This window comes from Mastomys coucha, unplaced genomic scaffold, assembly GCF_008632895.1.
Source record: "Mastomys coucha isolate ucsf_1 unplaced genomic scaffold, UCSF_Mcou_1 pScaffold8, whole genome shotgun sequence".
Classification (NCBI taxonomy): domain Eukaryota; kingdom Metazoa; phylum Chordata; class Mammalia; order Rodentia; family Muridae; genus Mastomys; species Mastomys coucha.
The window spans coordinates 59,364,410-59,382,265 of record NW_022196914.1 but is presented as its reverse complement, the minus strand read 5'-3'; the positions used below and the strand labels follow the sequence as shown (position 1 = coordinate 59,382,265).

At 37.4% G+C, this 17,856-nt stretch overlaps 1 protein-coding gene across 1 annotated transcript in view; it reads left to right on the top strand.

Moving 5' to 3' along the window:
- The window catches only part of Fcho2 (FCH and mu domain containing endocytic adaptor 2), a 91,181-nt gene extending 76,552 nt beyond the window's left edge, over nt 1-14,629 (top strand). The window contains exons 20-26 of the mRNA XM_031360534.1: nt 2,994-3,105; nt 5,521-5,676; nt 5,979-6,111; nt 7,185-7,384; nt 7,940-8,004; nt 11,812-11,976; nt 12,273-14,629. Of these exons, the coding sequence (XP_031216394.1) occupies nt 2,994-3,105; nt 5,521-5,676; nt 5,979-6,111; nt 7,185-7,384; nt 7,940-8,004; nt 11,812-11,976; nt 12,273-12,295 (854 nt within the window). The 3' untranslated portion in view covers nt 12,296-14,629. The remainder of the gene's footprint in view (nt 1-2,993; nt 3,106-5,520; nt 5,677-5,978; nt 6,112-7,184; nt 7,385-7,939; nt 8,005-11,811; nt 11,977-12,272) is intronic.
- Nucleotides 14,630-17,856: the final 3,227 nt, after the last annotated feature.

Genomic DNA, 17,856 nt, shown 5'->3' with positions numbered 1-17,856 from the left:
TAAAGGTGTGCGCCACCACCGCCCGGCTAGTATTGTTTCTTTTGAATTTTGAAAGTGGTGGTATTTTTTTAAATTAATTTTTAAGTTAATATGCAGATTTCCTCATGCCATTTTTATATAGTTTTGTTCCCATCCTTGCTGCTCTCCTTGCCTTTCTGTTTCATATATTCCTTTATCTCTTCTCCCGTACTTCCCTTTCTGTTATTGCCCTCTTTCCCCTAATAACCCTTAAGGTCTCGTTCCCCTTTCACTGTCCTCTTTCTAGTTTTATGGCCCACAAACACGCATACCTTCGCACACACACCAATAGTCCATATATACACATTTAAATATAGGTATCATATGTGAAAGAGAACAAACATATTTTTCTTTGAATCTTGCTTGCTTTTTTAAAAACATAAGCTCCCTTTCTACCCATTTTCTGCAAATGTTGTAATTTTATTTTTCTTTATGGCTTAATAAAATTCTGTATATGTTACCAGATTTTCTTTATCCACTCTTGATGGATTTCCAAGCTGTTCCTATTTTCTAGCTATTATAAATAGTGGAGCAGATGAGTAAAGGTGTATATCCTCTGATCAGGATCATAAAAGCTGCTCTGTCCTCTTCATAACTATCCGGTAACCCCTTAGCCCCTCCCCCGCTCCACCACACTTCCAAAAATAACTTGTAACTTAATTGGCTCGTTCATTCTATTCTATGAGTGCTACAGGGCTGGTTACCTCTTCTCAGTTCCTTGTGTCTCTCTTCTCAGAGTTCCTCTCTCCCTACCAGAACTCCACTTCGTATATCCCGCTTGAAGATCATTGTCCAGTCAGCTTTGTATTGGTGGTGCTTCTATACAGTACACAAGTGATTCTCTCTACACCATCCATCTAGTCCTAATCCACACTTGTGTCTCTGTTTTGCAAAACTATGATTTGTTATTCAAAAAGCTATCTCTTTTATTTTTCTATGCTACCTTAGCAAAGTGCTTGGTACCTGCCAATTATCTTTGATTCAAAATCCTCTGAAACCTGAGAATTCTTGACAGAGTTTCAGATTCTGTAGCCTTTTGGATAGCAAAGATGTTGAAATTAGAGTTGCTCAACTGGCAGAGCTTATGTAAATTTTCCCAAATTGGAAAAAAAACCAAAAAACCTAAAAGTGAAAGACTTGTCTGGTCCCAGGCATTTTAGATAGAGTTTACTTAACCTGTAGTGACTGCTGTTATTTGTGAATAAATTTTGATATTCTTATTTTCACATTGAGTTATTTATTGTTCATGTTAGAGAGCATACCTTTCCCAATGTCCAAAAACACTAGTTTTGGTCTCCAATGTAGTTTTCATCACTAAAGCTATTTTTATAACAATAAAGAACTTTTTAAATAAAAATATCTTCTAAGTCTAGAACAACAGATCTTCTTGACCTCTTAAGTGTATAACACATTTGTTGTCACTATTTGTAAGATTAAGTTTGGTTGCAAGGCATTAGACACTATGGTTAAATGAATGCTCAACTTGGGGAAGTTGTTGAAGGAATTGTAGAGCATATATTTGAAGAGTACATCTGTACAGAAAGATAGGCATTGTGCTGTCTCAGTGGGGAGGTAGGTAGTTTAGATTAAAAAGCAGTATGAAACAAGTCTGCTATTATTGTGTTGAACACTTTGTTCTGAAACTGGTGGCACTATTTTGGAAGATTTCGCATGTTAGTACAAAGTGTCTAGGAACCACATAGACAGAGGATAAGTCTTAGCCTCTAAACGTTATGCCTGGTTCTGTCCCTTTCTCCTTGCTTCCTGTCATCCCCACCATGATACTCTATTGAAGCATATGAGGCCAATTTCCATGGACTAAGCGCTGTGAAACCATGAGCCAATAAAAATAATTGTTCTTGAGTTGTGTCAGGTATTTGGCCACAATGACCATAAAAATAGCTGAACATTAAATTAGTTCACAGATTTGATCAGTGTTTTATTATGCTTTTAAAAATCACAATCTTTAAATCACAATCTTTTTGTGGTATAGTTCAAAAGGTGTTTTGATTGAATGAAAATTAAATTGGCTTTTAAAATAATGATGTTTAGTGCCAGACATTTATTCAAGCACAGTAATATGGGACTGTAATACAAGATAAACACCTTCAATTTAGAAATTGAAAGTCTGAAATACAAAAGTTTGTATGATGATAATTCTCAAAATAGTTTGGTTCAAATTTTAGATTTGAAGCTTTTAGGAGATTGATGAAGAACATGCAAATACTCTAAGATAGGAAACACTCCAAAATCTGACAAAGGTCTGACACCAAGCGGTCCAAATACAGAAGACTTTATACTTAGGATATATAAGCATCAAAGAGGGACTTAAAAAGAATTGTAATAGCAAGTAGTATATGAACTATTATTATTGGAGAAACATAACAGGCAAAAATCTAATTTAATGGCCTGAAGTGTCTCTGATTGTTAAACCTTTTAAAAATTGATATTCCAGCTGGAGAGATGGCTCAGCGGTTAAGAGCACTGACTGCTCTTCCAGAGGTCCTGAGTTCAATTCCCTGCAACCACTTGGTGGCTCACAACCATCTGTAATGTGGTCTGATGCCCCCTTCTGGTGTGTCTGAAGACATCTACAGTATACTCATATACAATTAATCAATCAGTCAATCAATAAATATTTTTAAAAATTGATATTCAAAGGTTTTTGGAGGCTTCAGTAATTACGATAGCTTTTCAAATCAATGGCCTTTACCTTTGATATTTCTTAACCATCCTGTGTCTTAAAAGTCGGTTTTTATAGCCTTCTAGACTTGTGTGTGTTTCACATTATGTTCTAATTTGTTTTATGGTGTCTTTCTTAACCTCTAGGTTTATACTTGCAGAATTATTGAAACCAGTAATAAGTTCTTTTGTGACAACCTAACATGAATCTGTCCTGGTATTTATGGTATGAATCTTAATATTTGGCATGTGTCTTCTAGAATGATTTAACAAATGAATTATATCTATTCTAGGTGTGTCACGGGGTCCCAGCCCAGTGAGCCTTGGAAACCAGGACACTTTACCTGTGGCAATCGCCCTTACAGAATCTGTCAATGCCTACTTTAAAGGAGCAGATCCTACCAAGTTAGTTTTGAATATGCATAAGTACTTGTGTTAGGTGTGGGGCAGGAATTGGGGCTTAGTGGTAAATTTTAAATTATACTTTGATTTTTTTTATATAGTTGGCTTTATTTTATATGTATATAGTATATGATAATATATAATACATATATATAATATATGAATATATGTATTCATACTCAGGGCTTCCTATATACACACACGTTTTAGCATCTTGCTTTTGAGAAAAGTTACTTTTGTTTGATGTATGTATATGTTCCCTGCATGCATGTATGTATGCCATGTTCATGCCTGTTACTCACAAAGGCTAGAAGAGGGCAGTAGAGCCCCTGGAACTGGAATGAACTGCTTGATGTAGCTGCTCGGGGCTGGACTTGGCACTCTTATTTGCCAAGCTATTTCCAATCTCCATTCCTATTGTCTGAAGTAGTAGTAGTAGTCAGTATATATTCATTCACAAAGTATTTGAGCACTCACTATATGTAAGACTGACTCAACTCACTCACTCACTCCTTCCCTTCCCTTCCTTTCCCTTTCCTTTCTTTCTTCCTTTCTCTCTTTCTTTCTCTCTCTCTCTCTCTCTCTCTCTCTCTCTCTCTCTCTCTTTCTTTCTTTCTTTCTTTCTTTCTTTCTTTCTTTCTTGTTATTCATGAGACAGGGTCTTTCTGTGTGCCTCTGGCTGGCCTGGAATTCAGAGATCTACCTGCCTCTGCCTTCCAAGTGCTTGGGATTACAGGTGTGTACTATCACATCAGTAAGACAACTTGATAAATACTAAAGCTACTTCAGAAAACAGAGGTCTCCTGAACTTGCATTATAGTAAAGAAAACATCAGAGAAGCAGATAGAGTGTGCATTCATACATGTTAGTTACTAAGAAGGGAGTAAGAAGGTGGGAAATTACAGTAGGGAAAAAAGCTTTTGGAGGTTTTAAGCAGATACTTGAAAAATATGGTGGAGCAAACCATTCACACCTGGGAGACTAACACCATGGGAGAGGATCTAGGCTAAATTCATGATTGGGATATTCAGGAGACAGTGAAGGGAAACAGGTCACTCAATAGGAAAAGGTTGGAGCTTGAAGGTTGGAGGATCCAGATTGGCTGTTGTAGGCCATGATAAGGAATTAGGAATTCAATTGTAGTAAGGCAAGATGGCAAGTGGACATTCTGAGTTGAGAGGTCATGAAGTTATTTGTGGTTTTGTAGTAATCTGGCTGTTCTTTGGAGAATAAACTCAAGAAAGAGAAGATTAGCTGTAGAAACCCAGTTAAGAGATGATGGTGACTTGAATATTAGGAAGAAAGTTATAAGCGGTGATGATATTCTAAATATAACTTAAAAACAGTTTTCAAGATTTGTTGAGATTAGAATGTCAAGTTTGAAGTACTTGTTGAGTGCTATTAATGTGGACAAGCTGGTAGCTTTATACATGATTCTGGAGCCCACTGAGTAAGTGTAGTCATGAGGAGAAATAGAAACCCTGAGGTGGCAGAGAGTGAGCGACTCATGCTAAGGGAGCAGATCGGAGAGGTGTGGCCATGTGGATTTTTCTCATTCACATTCAGCTGTGGGCATGCAGGGAGGAAGCTAAATTTAGCCAGGACATTGAGCTAAGCAGTTAGTAAAAGTGTAAAGAGGGCTTATGCAAAGGAGGGTGTCTAGTGAGGAACCTGGAAATTCACAGATGGTGTGTAAGAGCATACTTACACACCGTTTGAAAGGCTAATGAAAATGAGGTAGGACGGTGAGGAATTAGGTTGATACTAGATTGGACGAGTTAGACAAATAGGAATCTGAGTAGATGAGTGAGGATTGTGAAACTGTGGAGAGACTGTGGCCTAGGTAAGTGAGCTCAAGGACAGAGCCACTGGAAGAAAGACATTGAAGAGCTAGGTGATGACGACGGATACTGAAAGGGCCATCTGGGTGGATAGTGAGCTTTACAAAAAATTATGCTGGAATAGTGGTGCAGAGAGAGATGAGCAGTGAGCCAGGGACTGCTGAAGATGGTCTGGGGGAATAGCGTCTGAACAGTACAGTATGAACATGAGTTTCAAAGGAAGAAACAGAACAAGAAGAGCCAAGCCCAGGGTTTCAGAGGGCTCAAGAGGAGAAATTAACTGCAAGGAGTTAGTGATGGTGTTACCAGCAGAGCACTCCCTACAGGTCTTTCAAGGTTGGCTACCACACACAAAGAAGTAGGAGTATGCCATTATAGTTTTCTAAGACTAATTTATCTTAGTTAGTTATAATAAAGGATTTAAATATATATATGTATGAACAGATGAACAGCTGTATGAATATGCTTACATAGATACATATATGCATACACATACATATACCTTTAAAGCCAAGCATACTCTGAGAAGAGATTAGAGCATCTTATTTAAGTACTTGCCAATGTCCTACCTTGTCAGGTGTATTGTGAAGATCACTGGAGACGTGACAATATCATTTCCGAGTGGAGTTATTAAAGTCTTCACAAGCAACCCCTCTCCAGCTGTGCTGTGCTTTAGGGTGAAGAACATCAGCAGACTCGAGCAGATTCTTCCAAATGCACAGCTTGTGTTCAGGTTTGTGTGCTTTGCTATTACGATTAACATTGAAGTTTCTTTTAAGAAATGTTTTCTCTGTGAAATAATGTTGACTTTGAAGACAATGCCAACATTATTTGTTACAAGTAAGTAGCTTTGTGCTATCCTCTTGTTTCCTGTTAGATGTTTGTCAGGGAACTGCTGAGCTCTGTTCTTCATCTTATTAGTTTTCCCTCATCCCACCTTATGGTTAATTTCTAATATTTCCCAGGTCACTAACAGAGTAAATATAGGAAAGAAAAAGATAAGTCAAATAACAACAATGTTTCTTACACATACAGTGATCCGTCACAATGTGACTCCAACACAAAAGATTTTTGGATGAACATGCAAGCTGTTACTATCTACCTCAAGAAGCTATCAGAGCAAAATCCTGCTGCTTCTTACTATAATGTAGATGTATTAAAATACCAGGTGAGTGCCCTATCACTATGACAACCTTAAATTTACATATAAAGGAGTGGAATCTGGCAGAACACTGAAGGAATAAAATGTCAGAGCCAAATGAGGTCCATTCCTCATTTGTTATGAATATGTTAGTTAGTGAATGACTTTCAGCCAGTGACAGAGTGTTTACCATGCATTTGTGACTAAATTACTGAATAAATAGTAATACCTGAGTTTAACCTGGAAACTCCAGTATCATTGTTCTTCATAAAGAAATACCAAAGCATTCAGTTAAAGTTCAGTATAGCAGACAATTATAGTTTCTATTAATACTACAGTATTTAAGTGTTTCTCTGGATTTTTTTTTATTACTGTTAGATAAGAGTTTAATCCCTGGCAACACACATGCTAGAGACAAATTTTCTATTTTACATTTATGTTTGAATTTTTAATAGTGTAGTGATACTAAAATAACTTGTGTTTCTAAAAGAGACATTTGTAATTAGTGCTGGAACAAGGTGATGGTAAGCGTGATCAGTAAATAATATTGTTATGTTAGAAAATACATGGTATGGACAAAAGGAAATGGCTTCAAGGAGCCCTTTGACAAAGAAGCTGAAGAGTCAGGAGGAATGATGTCATTCACTATGTTTAAAGTTACTAAATATTTGAAGTTAGAAGTGTATTAATTCTAGGCTTTGGGATCCACATGGTGAGCCTGTTTTCTCACTGATGTATATCTAAGTTCTTTATAATTTTATATATAGTTAATGATGAATCTTAGAATCCTTCTTTGAAAGGCCTTAGACTTTATAAAAATAAATAATAAAAAATTACTTAATAGAATGCTCATTTCTGGGTGCTTTCCCTAATGTATTGGACAGTCAGATTTTCTGCAGTTGGATTCTTGGGAACTGCATCCTGGCAGTTTACCAGCACGTTGTTCTGGTCCTTTGAGCTGAGTGGTTTACCTAGCAACCGTCACTCTCCTTGCTGCTTGGTTGTGATTCTGCAGATTCGTAGGCTTAAGTGTTTGTGTCATGAACATGCTTTGTTTACTCTTCAGGCAAAGACAGTTATTTGCTTGATTCTTTTTAAAGGTATCATCAAATGGCATTCAGTCCACTCCTCTAAATCTTGCAACATACTGGAAATGTAGTGCCAGCACCACAGATCTGAGAGTGGATTATAAGTACAACCCAGAAGCTATGGTCGCACCTAGTGTGCTTTCCAACATACAGGTGGTGGTACCAGTGGATGGAGGAGTCACAAATATGCAGTCCCTTCCTCCTGCAATATGGTAAACTATCTTTGCATTCCAGTTGCATTTCTGTTTGTCTCCAGCTACAACAGTTCTAACTTCTTAAACTAACAATTGGACTGCTGAGGTGGCATAGTGAGTGGCTTAAGTGCTTGCCATGCAAACCTGATGACCTTAGTAAACCTGAGAACCATGGGAAGGTTCCTGAGAACCCATGTAAAGGAGATCCTTTGACCCCTACATGTGCCAGTGGCAAGCACATTGCTATGCATGCATAGAATTTAAAGAATAGTGTCCTAGTTAGGGCTTCCATTACTGTGAACAGACACCATGACCAAGGCAACTCTTATAAGGACAACATTAAATTAGGGCAGGCTTGCAGGTTCAGAGGTTCAGTCCATTATCATCAAGGCAGGAGCAAGGCAGAGTGTCCAGGCAGGCATGGCACTAAAGAAGGGCTGAGAGTTCTACATCTTGTTCTGAAGGGACACTATAGTTTTACAATAAAAATATTTGAGGTACATTTATTGAGTGTCCATTCATGTATTGGATACTGTGAGAGAATGAATTTGAAGATACCTGTTCTTATTACAGGAATGCAGAACAAATGAAAGCCTTTTGGAAATTATCTGGGATTTCGGAGAAATCAGACAGTGGAGGTAAGGGTGTGCTCCCTCTTGTTCTCTGTGCTGGGGATCAAACCAGGCCCTGGTGGGTGCATGCTAGGCAAGTAATGTGTTACTCTGCTGCCTCTGGCCTTGGTTGTTTTTCTATTACTGTTACTACCTTTATTTATTATGTGTATGAGTGCATGCAGGTATAATCACAGGACAGCGTGCAGCAGTCCGTTCTCTTTCTTCCACCCTGTGGGTCCTGAGGATGAAACTCAGGTTTTGAGGTTTTGTGAGGCATTGCTGAGATAACTTATCTTGCCTTGGGCTTTTGTTTTTGTTGTTTAATTTTTTTTTTTAAATGCTTATTCATTGGAAAGTTTCCTCCTGGAATTTCATGTCTTCAATTCTAGAACTGACCACTAGGTGGAAGTTAATACCCTACATAAGAATGTACCAGCTGAGATTTGGAACAGTTTTTATTCTTCTCTTGAATAGGTTTTCTCTATAAGAAAAATAACATTATTTTATAACTGCAAGATAAATGCTTCATGTGTTATATAATGAGAAATGCCTAGTAATCAAATTTAAAAAACAAAAAACAAAACAGAACTATCCCCAGGTAGATAACTCAAATAATTGCAAATAATTGAGCTTATTCTGATAATGAGATACCTTTGATTTCCCCTTTCCAGTTACATAGAAAATAGCTTTGTAAATACATATAAAAGTGGCTTTGACAGAATGCCTGTCTGCTCCATCTTGCTGAGGGAACCTTTCTGTTCATTCCTTTTGGAATTAACATTAGTCTTCAGTTCTGTGTGGCAGTTTTAAGGAGAAACAAATTTATTGTCTCCTACTGACTGCATCTGTCTGTGTTCACCATATGGCTAGTTATCACTCCAGTATCTCCTCTCAGATTGTGTCTTTAAAACTAGCATACAGTTTCCATGGCAGTCAACTCTCTGAGATGAGGCAACCCTAGTCTCCCTTAGTAAAAGAGAGCCCATCTTCCTAATTAGCTCCACTCATTTTCTCACTGAGCAAGTGCTTTAGATCTGCCAGTTTTTGTTCAGCTTTTTCATTTTGAATATTTTGAGAATATCAGTGGTTTTTCTTCTTTAGTTTTTCTATACAAAGGACCATCAGCAAATCTGGATTGTTTCTTTATTTATATCTGTTATGCAGGATCAGATTTTCACTAGAGAGATAACCAAGCTGGCTTGAACTTCCTTTTTGTTGTTTAGTACTTACAAGTAGCATTTTTAGTCAGTAGCTTCACTGACTTTTCTCCTACCATAGAGCTTTTTGTAAGCCACACTCAAATTTTTAACTTAGACTGAAAGTAAATCAGAAATCCTGTGTATTAGGCTTACAGCCAACTAGCAAGGAAAGAGAATGTCTTGTTTTTCTTTTTAAAAGGCATATGATAATTGTAAATATGCCAGAAAAGGAATTTGTTCTCTCAAAAATAAGATTCATATTTTCTATTCATATATTTAGTACTTTTCCTTCTGTTACTCAGGTATAAAAGTGTTCTATGTGAGGAAATAGGAGAATTTTATAAATGTGATCTCGATGTTGTCAGTTAAACCTTTCAAAGAAAGACCCAGAGTAAAGAGTTCTGCACTCTGGTATGCACCCCTAGGCATTATAGTGTAGGACAGACCAGTTACAACACCTTACTCCCTATTTCTCTGTAGTGTTGAACTTTATACAGGAGATTAAAATGTCTTATTGCTGCTACTGAGTAAGTCTGTCCACTTCCCCAAACACAGTGGTTGTCAACCCTCCTAATGCTGCGGACCTTTTAATACATTTCTTCGTGTTGTGGTGACCCCCAACAACTCTGATTTTGCTACTGTTATGAATCATAATGTTAATATCTGATATACAGGATGTCTGATAGGCGATCCCTATGAAAAAGGTTGTTTGACCCTCCGTGGGATCATAGCACTCTGGTTGAGAAACCCTTTCCTAACCAGAAACCCAAGTTAAATTAGGTTAGAAATCCTTCTAGACTTCTCCTTTCTTTCCTTTTAGATACTGTGTTTTTGCCTTGGCCCTACTACAGATCCCCTTTCCTGTCACCTAGAATCCTAATAAACTGTTGTATTGTCTTGCAGTTGGTTTCCTTACTTTGCATCTAGCCCCTCCCCTCTCTTCTAGGACACTAATCTGAGATTTTCTTTTCTTGGGTGTTACCTTGTGGTTATGTCATAAACTTTTTATTGTGGCCTGGTCCTTGCTACTTATTCTAGTCTCATCTGCAAATGTTCTCCACTTGTGTCCTGTTCTCCAGATACTGTGGTATAGATATGGTTCTCTTAAGCCTGTTCTCACATGTTTCTCTCCATCTCAGTACCTTGTTCAGCCTAAAGTGCACCCCAGCATGTCCAACAGTGTAATGTTCAGTAGAAACATGTGTTTTCAGACACCATTTATCAGATTCATTAGTGTTACTGATTGCCTACTTGTACAGCAGTCAGAATGGGATACTATAGCATGTAGTTCCTACTACCCCACCTTAAGCTCCAGGTGGACAGCACTACCTGCCCTGCCAGGTTTCCTTGGATCCTTGGATGAAAGACACACACACACACACACACACACACTCACCTTCCAACCCCCACCCCCTTAGTTGCCTTTCTAACCTCCTGCTTGCTACACTAGGCCTAGTCAGGGAAGCAGCCAATGGCCACTCCACCCTAGATCTCACATGGCTGGTGGCTCTTTCTCCCTCCAAAGCATGGTAGATCTCGTCTCTCCTGCGTCTGCCAGCCTTCCTGTGGGAAAACTGGAAGTCTTGTGTATCTGCCCAGCTCATTGGCCACTAGCATCTTTATTGATCAATCAAAAACAAATTGGGGAACAAGACCTTCAGTGTTCACACACAGATTCTTGATCAAAACATTAGAACCACCTTCTACAGGATACATTGAACAAACGACTGTATCTGAAAGAAAGACTCACAATACACCTAAGGGGTAATGTTGTATGAGTAAAATTTAAAAAGATATGATTATCCAGTTAGCTCAGTTGGTTAGTGCATGGTGCTAATAATAAGTAAAGATGGGTTGAAAATAGGCTGATGCCGTCCTCTCATCCCTCCCTTTCTTATCCCTTTGAACTGCATGGTCTGGTACTTAGCACTCACTTCTCTTTACTTTGTCTTGTCCTGGGTCTGTCCCTGTTGACTCCCCAATCCCAGTGTTTCCTGTGTGCTGTCCTCTGTGTCTTCCTTCATCTTTGTTGACTCACTTTAACATGTGTGTATCACCGGCATCTATCTAAGTAGTATTCACCTCTGAACATTACTGTTAGTTAAAGGGTAGATTAAGATTGCTTGGTGGGGGCTGGTGAGATGGCTCAGCAATTAACTGAGTTCACTTCCCAGCAACCACATGGTGGCTCATGACCCATCTATAAAGGGATCTGATGCCCTCTTCTGGCATGTGAGTATACATGCAGACAGAGTGCTTCTACATTTAAAGGGAAAAAAAAAAAAGATTATGTAGTGCAAATTTTGGCTCATTGAATAAGATTTGATTTCAAACAGGACAGTGGTTTGTTTGCTACATGCAGCGAATGAGTTTACCTTTGGCTTAGTAAGTTTAGCTTACTCCAATGGTTCTCAACCTATGGGTGATGACACGTTGTATATCAGATATTTATATTATGATTCATAACAGTAGCAACAAAGGTAACTATGGTTTGGGGTCACCACAGCATGAGGAACCGTGTTCCAGGGTTGAAGCATTAGTAGGTCAAGAACCATTGGTTAGGTACTCATTTAGTTTTATTTGGTGTGCAATGTATTTTATCCTTTAGAGGTCTTTATTATTTTCTTTGCAGGTTCTGGATCCCTCAGAGCAAAATTTGATCTTTCAGAAGGACCCAGCAAACCTACAACACTCGCAGTGCAATTCCTTAGTGAGGGAAATACCCTCTCAGGAGTAGATATTGAGCTTGTTGGTGCTGGCTATAGACTTTCTTTAGTAAAGAAGCGCTTTGCCACTGGTAAGTGCACATGAGAAACACTTGCGCTCTAGCAGTTTATAATTTAAAAGCATGGAATAATAACCCCACCCCACCCCACCCCAAACACACACACACACACACACACACACACACACACAAGTTGTCAGGTAGAGGCAGTCTTGGTAGAGAGTTTTCTGTTATCAGCATAGATATGATTCTAATGACTTGTCAGTGACAGGCTGGAGCTAGAGTTCTGTGTCTGTAACTGCAGAGGACATTGTGCCCATTTGAGTATATTTAAAATTGTAACTGAGGGTCTGCTTGGTGTTTTTCAGGACGATACTTGGCGGATTGTTGATGGACCCAGAATGTGGATTTCTCAAGGGAATAATGTGCACCTGCCACTCTGCATCACCTGTTCCTTCCAAACACTATTTTTACTTGTATGATGTCTTTCAAATTTGCTCTTTGAAAGCTGACTACAAACATTAAATTGCACTTTCAAAGTGTCATTGAAAGAAATAGCACTGAAATGACCTTGTACACAGTAAATGATCAAATGCAATATTCTGGAAGCACGTGTATTCAAATTGTCACTAAAATGAAGTCTGTTATCTTCAGTGTCTGTTCTTTAAAAGGTTAGAATGTAGTAACAAGCCTAAAATTTCAGGAGAGCAAGCACAAAAGTTATTTAGCTTTCCATAAGTATTTAGACTCAGAGTTAACCTTTGAAGTTCCATAAGTTTGATGTTGAATAAATATAAACAGAACATGAATTTTTAGGCTTTGAATGTTAACTCAGAACTCAATCTAATTGAGTTATGTGCCATAGGGTAATCAGACCAGAGTCCAAGTTGTATGCAAACAAAAAACATCCCTATAATTTGATTCTCATAAGCATATTAATAAAGTGTAAATGGTGTTTTATATGATCTTTTGAAACTCAAGTGCAATGTGTTTTAAAATAAGCTTGCAAAGGACAGCAGAAAAACTTACTTCTGCAGTTAATTAACTTTATAGAAGTTGTGATTGTTTTGATGAATTAATGCTGTAGATTTAATTTATTTTTATATGGATTACATAATGTGTGCCTTTTAAAACAATAACAAAAACCAGAAATGTGCCTCTCTAGTTTGTGTTAATTAATGTGCCTCACTTTTTCCTCACTCTGGATCTTGTATTCAGATTCATACAACGGTCAAGCATATTTAAAAGATATTTGCAATTTTTAAAATCCTTTTGGCTTATAATTGAGAAGAAAATTCAAAATAACTAAAAGATAATTTATAATTAAAAATCCTGTCTCTCTTCTGTAGTGATATACCATAGCCACTAGAAAAACAAATCAGCCTAATGGAGTATGTTTACTGGGATTAAAATTACCTTCAGATATTCAACATTGACCTCATTATAAGTGTGTGAAACAGACAAGCTCTGAAACTATGGTGATAAGTTGGTAACTGGTATTTTAACTGTAATTTAGCATTTCCCTTGACCCTATTTATCAAAGAGAATTTACACATTATTGTATTGTGAACACAAGTTTTCTACCATTTTAAGAATAATTTTTTAAAAAGATTCATTTTAGCAGTGAGAGAAATACTATCACTTGTTTTATTTTAACAATTAGAAAATTGTCAGATTCCCATATGATAAAAATAGGTAAAGTATTTGAAGTGAAGGATTGGGTTAAGAGTTTCTTAAAATGAACTGCTCATACTGAGTAGTAGCTTTATAGCAAATTCTGATTGACAAAAGCAATATATGTTTTAGACAAAGTTTCATAATTTACAAATGGAAATTTATGATAAATACCAATGTCCTTGTCATTTTTCATAGAAATGATAGCTTGTGTTATATCTGGTAATTTATATAAATTACTAATTTTGTTAACTTTGTTAAGCTTTACAGAAAATAAAATCCCTATTACTAGACATTAATATAACATCTTGCTATATTAAACACAACAAATTCTTTTTTGCAGTATGTAATACAAAATGAGCATTTTATATTCAGTGTTACTCCAATTCTGAATTTAGGTTTGACTTAGGTAAACATAAGACAGTTCAATCTTTACTAACTAGCAAAATTAGAATTTCTAACTCTTACGTTCTTTAAAATGCCAGTTACAATTACACTTACTAAAATCTTACTAAATCTTTTATTGGGCAGTTAATGCTTTAGTATTTGAAATCTTGACACTGCTACAATGTCTGTTTTTAATCAAGTATTACCTTAAAATGTTGAGATGAGTGGAATGGTTAACCTTGTGCACTTTCTTAACCCCCATAGCCTTCATACTGAGTATCAACATGCAAGTTTATATTGGGTACAGGTTACAGTTTTAAAGCCATATGAGTTTATAGTGATTCTTTTTCCATTTAAAAATACACTAATGTTTAAAAAAAAAAAAAAAAAGCCCAGTAGATTCAGTGGGAGACTTTCTTATCTAGCAAGCTGGCTCTTGCTTGTGTACAGTGATAACTTTGTAGCTGCTTCTTTAACCAAGAATTTGTAAACACAGAACTCTTAACACATGTGAGCTTTTAAGGATCGTTATTTACTACTTTGGGTTGCAATTAGAGTACATCTATCTTCCAAAATTTTGTAAATATTTTTGATTTTTTTCATAAAATGTAAATTTTACATAAAAGTTGTATTCCTAATAAACATGTAATATATAATTTAGCAATTCAGTTTGTGTGTCTTTGTATCCCTATTAAATAGATATGTTATAGATGTTAGGACAGTCAAGCAGAGGAAGGAATGTGTAATTGACTTTGAACTTTACTAGAATTGTTTTTCCTTTTGTGGTAACGGGTTGAACCCAGAGTTTGGTGAGTGCTAAGCAAGCACTCTACTATTGAGCTAGGGCCCCAGAGGTTTTGAACTGTAGGTCACCATTTGTGCTAGCATACAAATTGAACTGCTAAAGTTTTCCTGGTTATAGAAAAAGCTTGGTGATGTGTATCTCTAAATATCAAAAATGTGTAACAATGAATTATTTGTAACATTTATAAATATATTTAAAGTGATTGTGAATTTCAGTAAAGACTTTGTTCTTAACTAGTTCCTTAGGAACAGTTTATATAATTTAGAATCTATCTTTTTTTTGTTGTTTTTTTGTTTTGTTTTGTTTGTTTGTTTTTCAAGACAGGGTTTCTCTGTGTAGCACTGGCTGTCCTGGAACTCACTCTGTAGACCAGGCTAGCCTCAAACTTAGAAATCCACCTGCTTCTGCCTCCCAAATGCTGGGATTAAAGGCATGCGCCACCACTGCCCATCTATAATTTAGAATCTTGATGAGGCTGGAGAGATAGCTAGCTCAGCTGGGAAAGGTGCTTGTCACCAAGCCTGATGACCTGAGTTCAATTTCCCCAAGCCCACACAATAGAAGGAGGGAACTGACTCCCTCAAGTGGTTCTCAGACCTACATATACACACAGTAAGATAGCGAGTAAGTAAGTATAATTTTTTTTAAAAAACTCATGTCAGAAGTTAGGAATATTGAATCTGAAAAACAGAGTAAAACCAAAAAACCCAAAGAAAGGAGTAAAAGGATAAAATGAGAAAAGAAAAAAGTATTTTTAAATAAAAGCAACAATAGTTCTCCACTTACCATGTCCCCTCTCTGTTTTGTTAATTTTCCCGATCTTTCCCCAAACATGCATAAACTCTTTATATATATTGATAATCCTTTTAATATCTGATTTTTCTGCTTTATCCCTTTTAAATTACATTTATTATTTGTGTGTGTTATCCTGTATGTGGAGGCCAAAAGACAACTTGAAGTCAGTTTTCTTTATCCCTCCATATGGGTCCTAGTGATTTAAACTTCAGTTGATCAGCTTGACAGCAAAATACGTTTCCTAGCCTACTGTCCAATTCCTCCATTAATCTAGTGTATGTTCCTAAATTGTCATTTGTGGTAACTCCAAAACAATAGTTGATCTTTGGTATTCAATTTTATCTGTCAAAACTAAGGGCTGACAAGATGGCTCAGGATCTAAACAAAAACAAACAAAAACCCCATGATGATCACAGGTCAATCCCCAAATTCCACAGTGGCAGAGAGAACCAACTTTCACAAGTTACCCTGACCTCCATAAATAAGCACACCTCTCTACTGTCTGTCTCTCACATGATAAAAGGAAAAATAGGAAAGCATTTTAAACTAGGTAACAAAACTAAGAAAAATTTAAACTAGGCAAACATTTTGCTAACATCATAGGTTCTGCAATTCAACTTTGTGTTGGCAATGCTCAAGAAACCTTTTGACCTTTTCTTTGTGGCTGGAGTAGTGACCACAGCTCCGGGAGGAGGGTGCTTACAGCACAGGAGAAAAGGAGCAGTTCTGTTATGTGTTGTCTTTTTGGCTGGGAGAGTAAAAGCTTTTCTAGAAGCTCTTGGCACCTCTCTGCTTATGTCCAGTTGGCCAGATTATGTATGAATCAGAGAGGACAAGAAACCTTCCTATAAGATGGGTGGGGAGAAAGGGTAACTCATTGACAGGCACAGAATGCATTACAGGTAATAATCCTAACCCTGACTTGAACCCTAATCTCCCAGTGAGATAGGCTTTCACTAGCTCTGGCTGACCTGGAACTTGATGTACAGACCAAGATGGCCCCAAACTCAGATCTGCCTGTTTATACCTCCTGAATGCTGGAATTAATGGTGTGAGCCACCACACCTGGCCTCAACATTTTGATCTGTTTTTAACAATATGAAGTTGTAAATGAACAAGAACAATTGAAAGTAAATATCTACTGTTTTATCTTTAGCATAGTAAATGCCTAAGGCCAGTCTTTATAGTAATTTGAATCCAATACTTTCTTTTCCTTCAGTATATGCATCATTTATTAATCACTGGGGTGTTTTCCCTAGGAAAACATGATGAGCAAATAGATGCGTACAAAAGGTTTATTGTAATATTGTTGTCACTGTGACAAAATTGCCAGGGATGGCCGAAAAACAGTTGACAGTTTCCATGTAATGTAATGCTATGCAGTTACTAAAAATACTGAAGAGGCTGGGCCTGGTGATACATGCCTTTCATCCCAGAAGTTAAGAGGCAAAGACAAGTAGATATTTGTGAGTTAACCTTGTCTGTATAGCAAGCTCCAGTCCCGCGAAGGGCTTTGTCTCAAAAAAGCAAAACAAAAAGCTTAATGGTAGCCACTGTTTTCATCACTGTTCTATTGCTGGGAAGAGACACAATGACTATGGCAACTCTTAGGGAAGGAAGCATTTACTTGAGGCTGGCTCACAGGTTCACAAGTTTAGTCTTATTGTCAAGGCAGGGACCATGGTGCAAGCTGGCATCATGGTGCTGGATCCAGAACTAGCTCTGAGTCCAAAGGTAGCAGGAAGAAGAGAAAGCCACTGAGCCTGGCTTGGGCTTTTGAAACCTTAAAGCCCACCCCTAGTGACACACTTCCTCCAAGAAGGCTACAGCTAATCCTTCTCAAGTAGTATCACTCCATGATGACCAAGTAATCAAATATATGAGCCTGTGGGGGCCATTCTTATTCAAACCACCACATTTCATTCCCTTGCCCCCATAAGCTTGTAGCCATATCAATGCAAAAAAAGTATTCAGTTCAACTTCAGAAGTCCCCATTGTCTATAAGGGCCTCAACACTTTCAAATTCTAAAGTTCAAAGGGTCCTCTGAGACTCATGGCAATCTCTTTAACTGTAACCAAAGGTTACAGTTAAGCCCAAGTCAAAAAGTAGATCACATACACCTGGTATACAGGGCATAAAACACAGATTACCCTTCCAAAAGGGAGGAAAGGGAGCAGGGTAAGAATACTGGTCCGAAACAGGATGCAAAACCTACTGGACGTGATGCACACTCTGCATCTCCATGTTAAATGTCAGTGCTCTTCAGGTTGCCAACTCTTCAGCTATATTG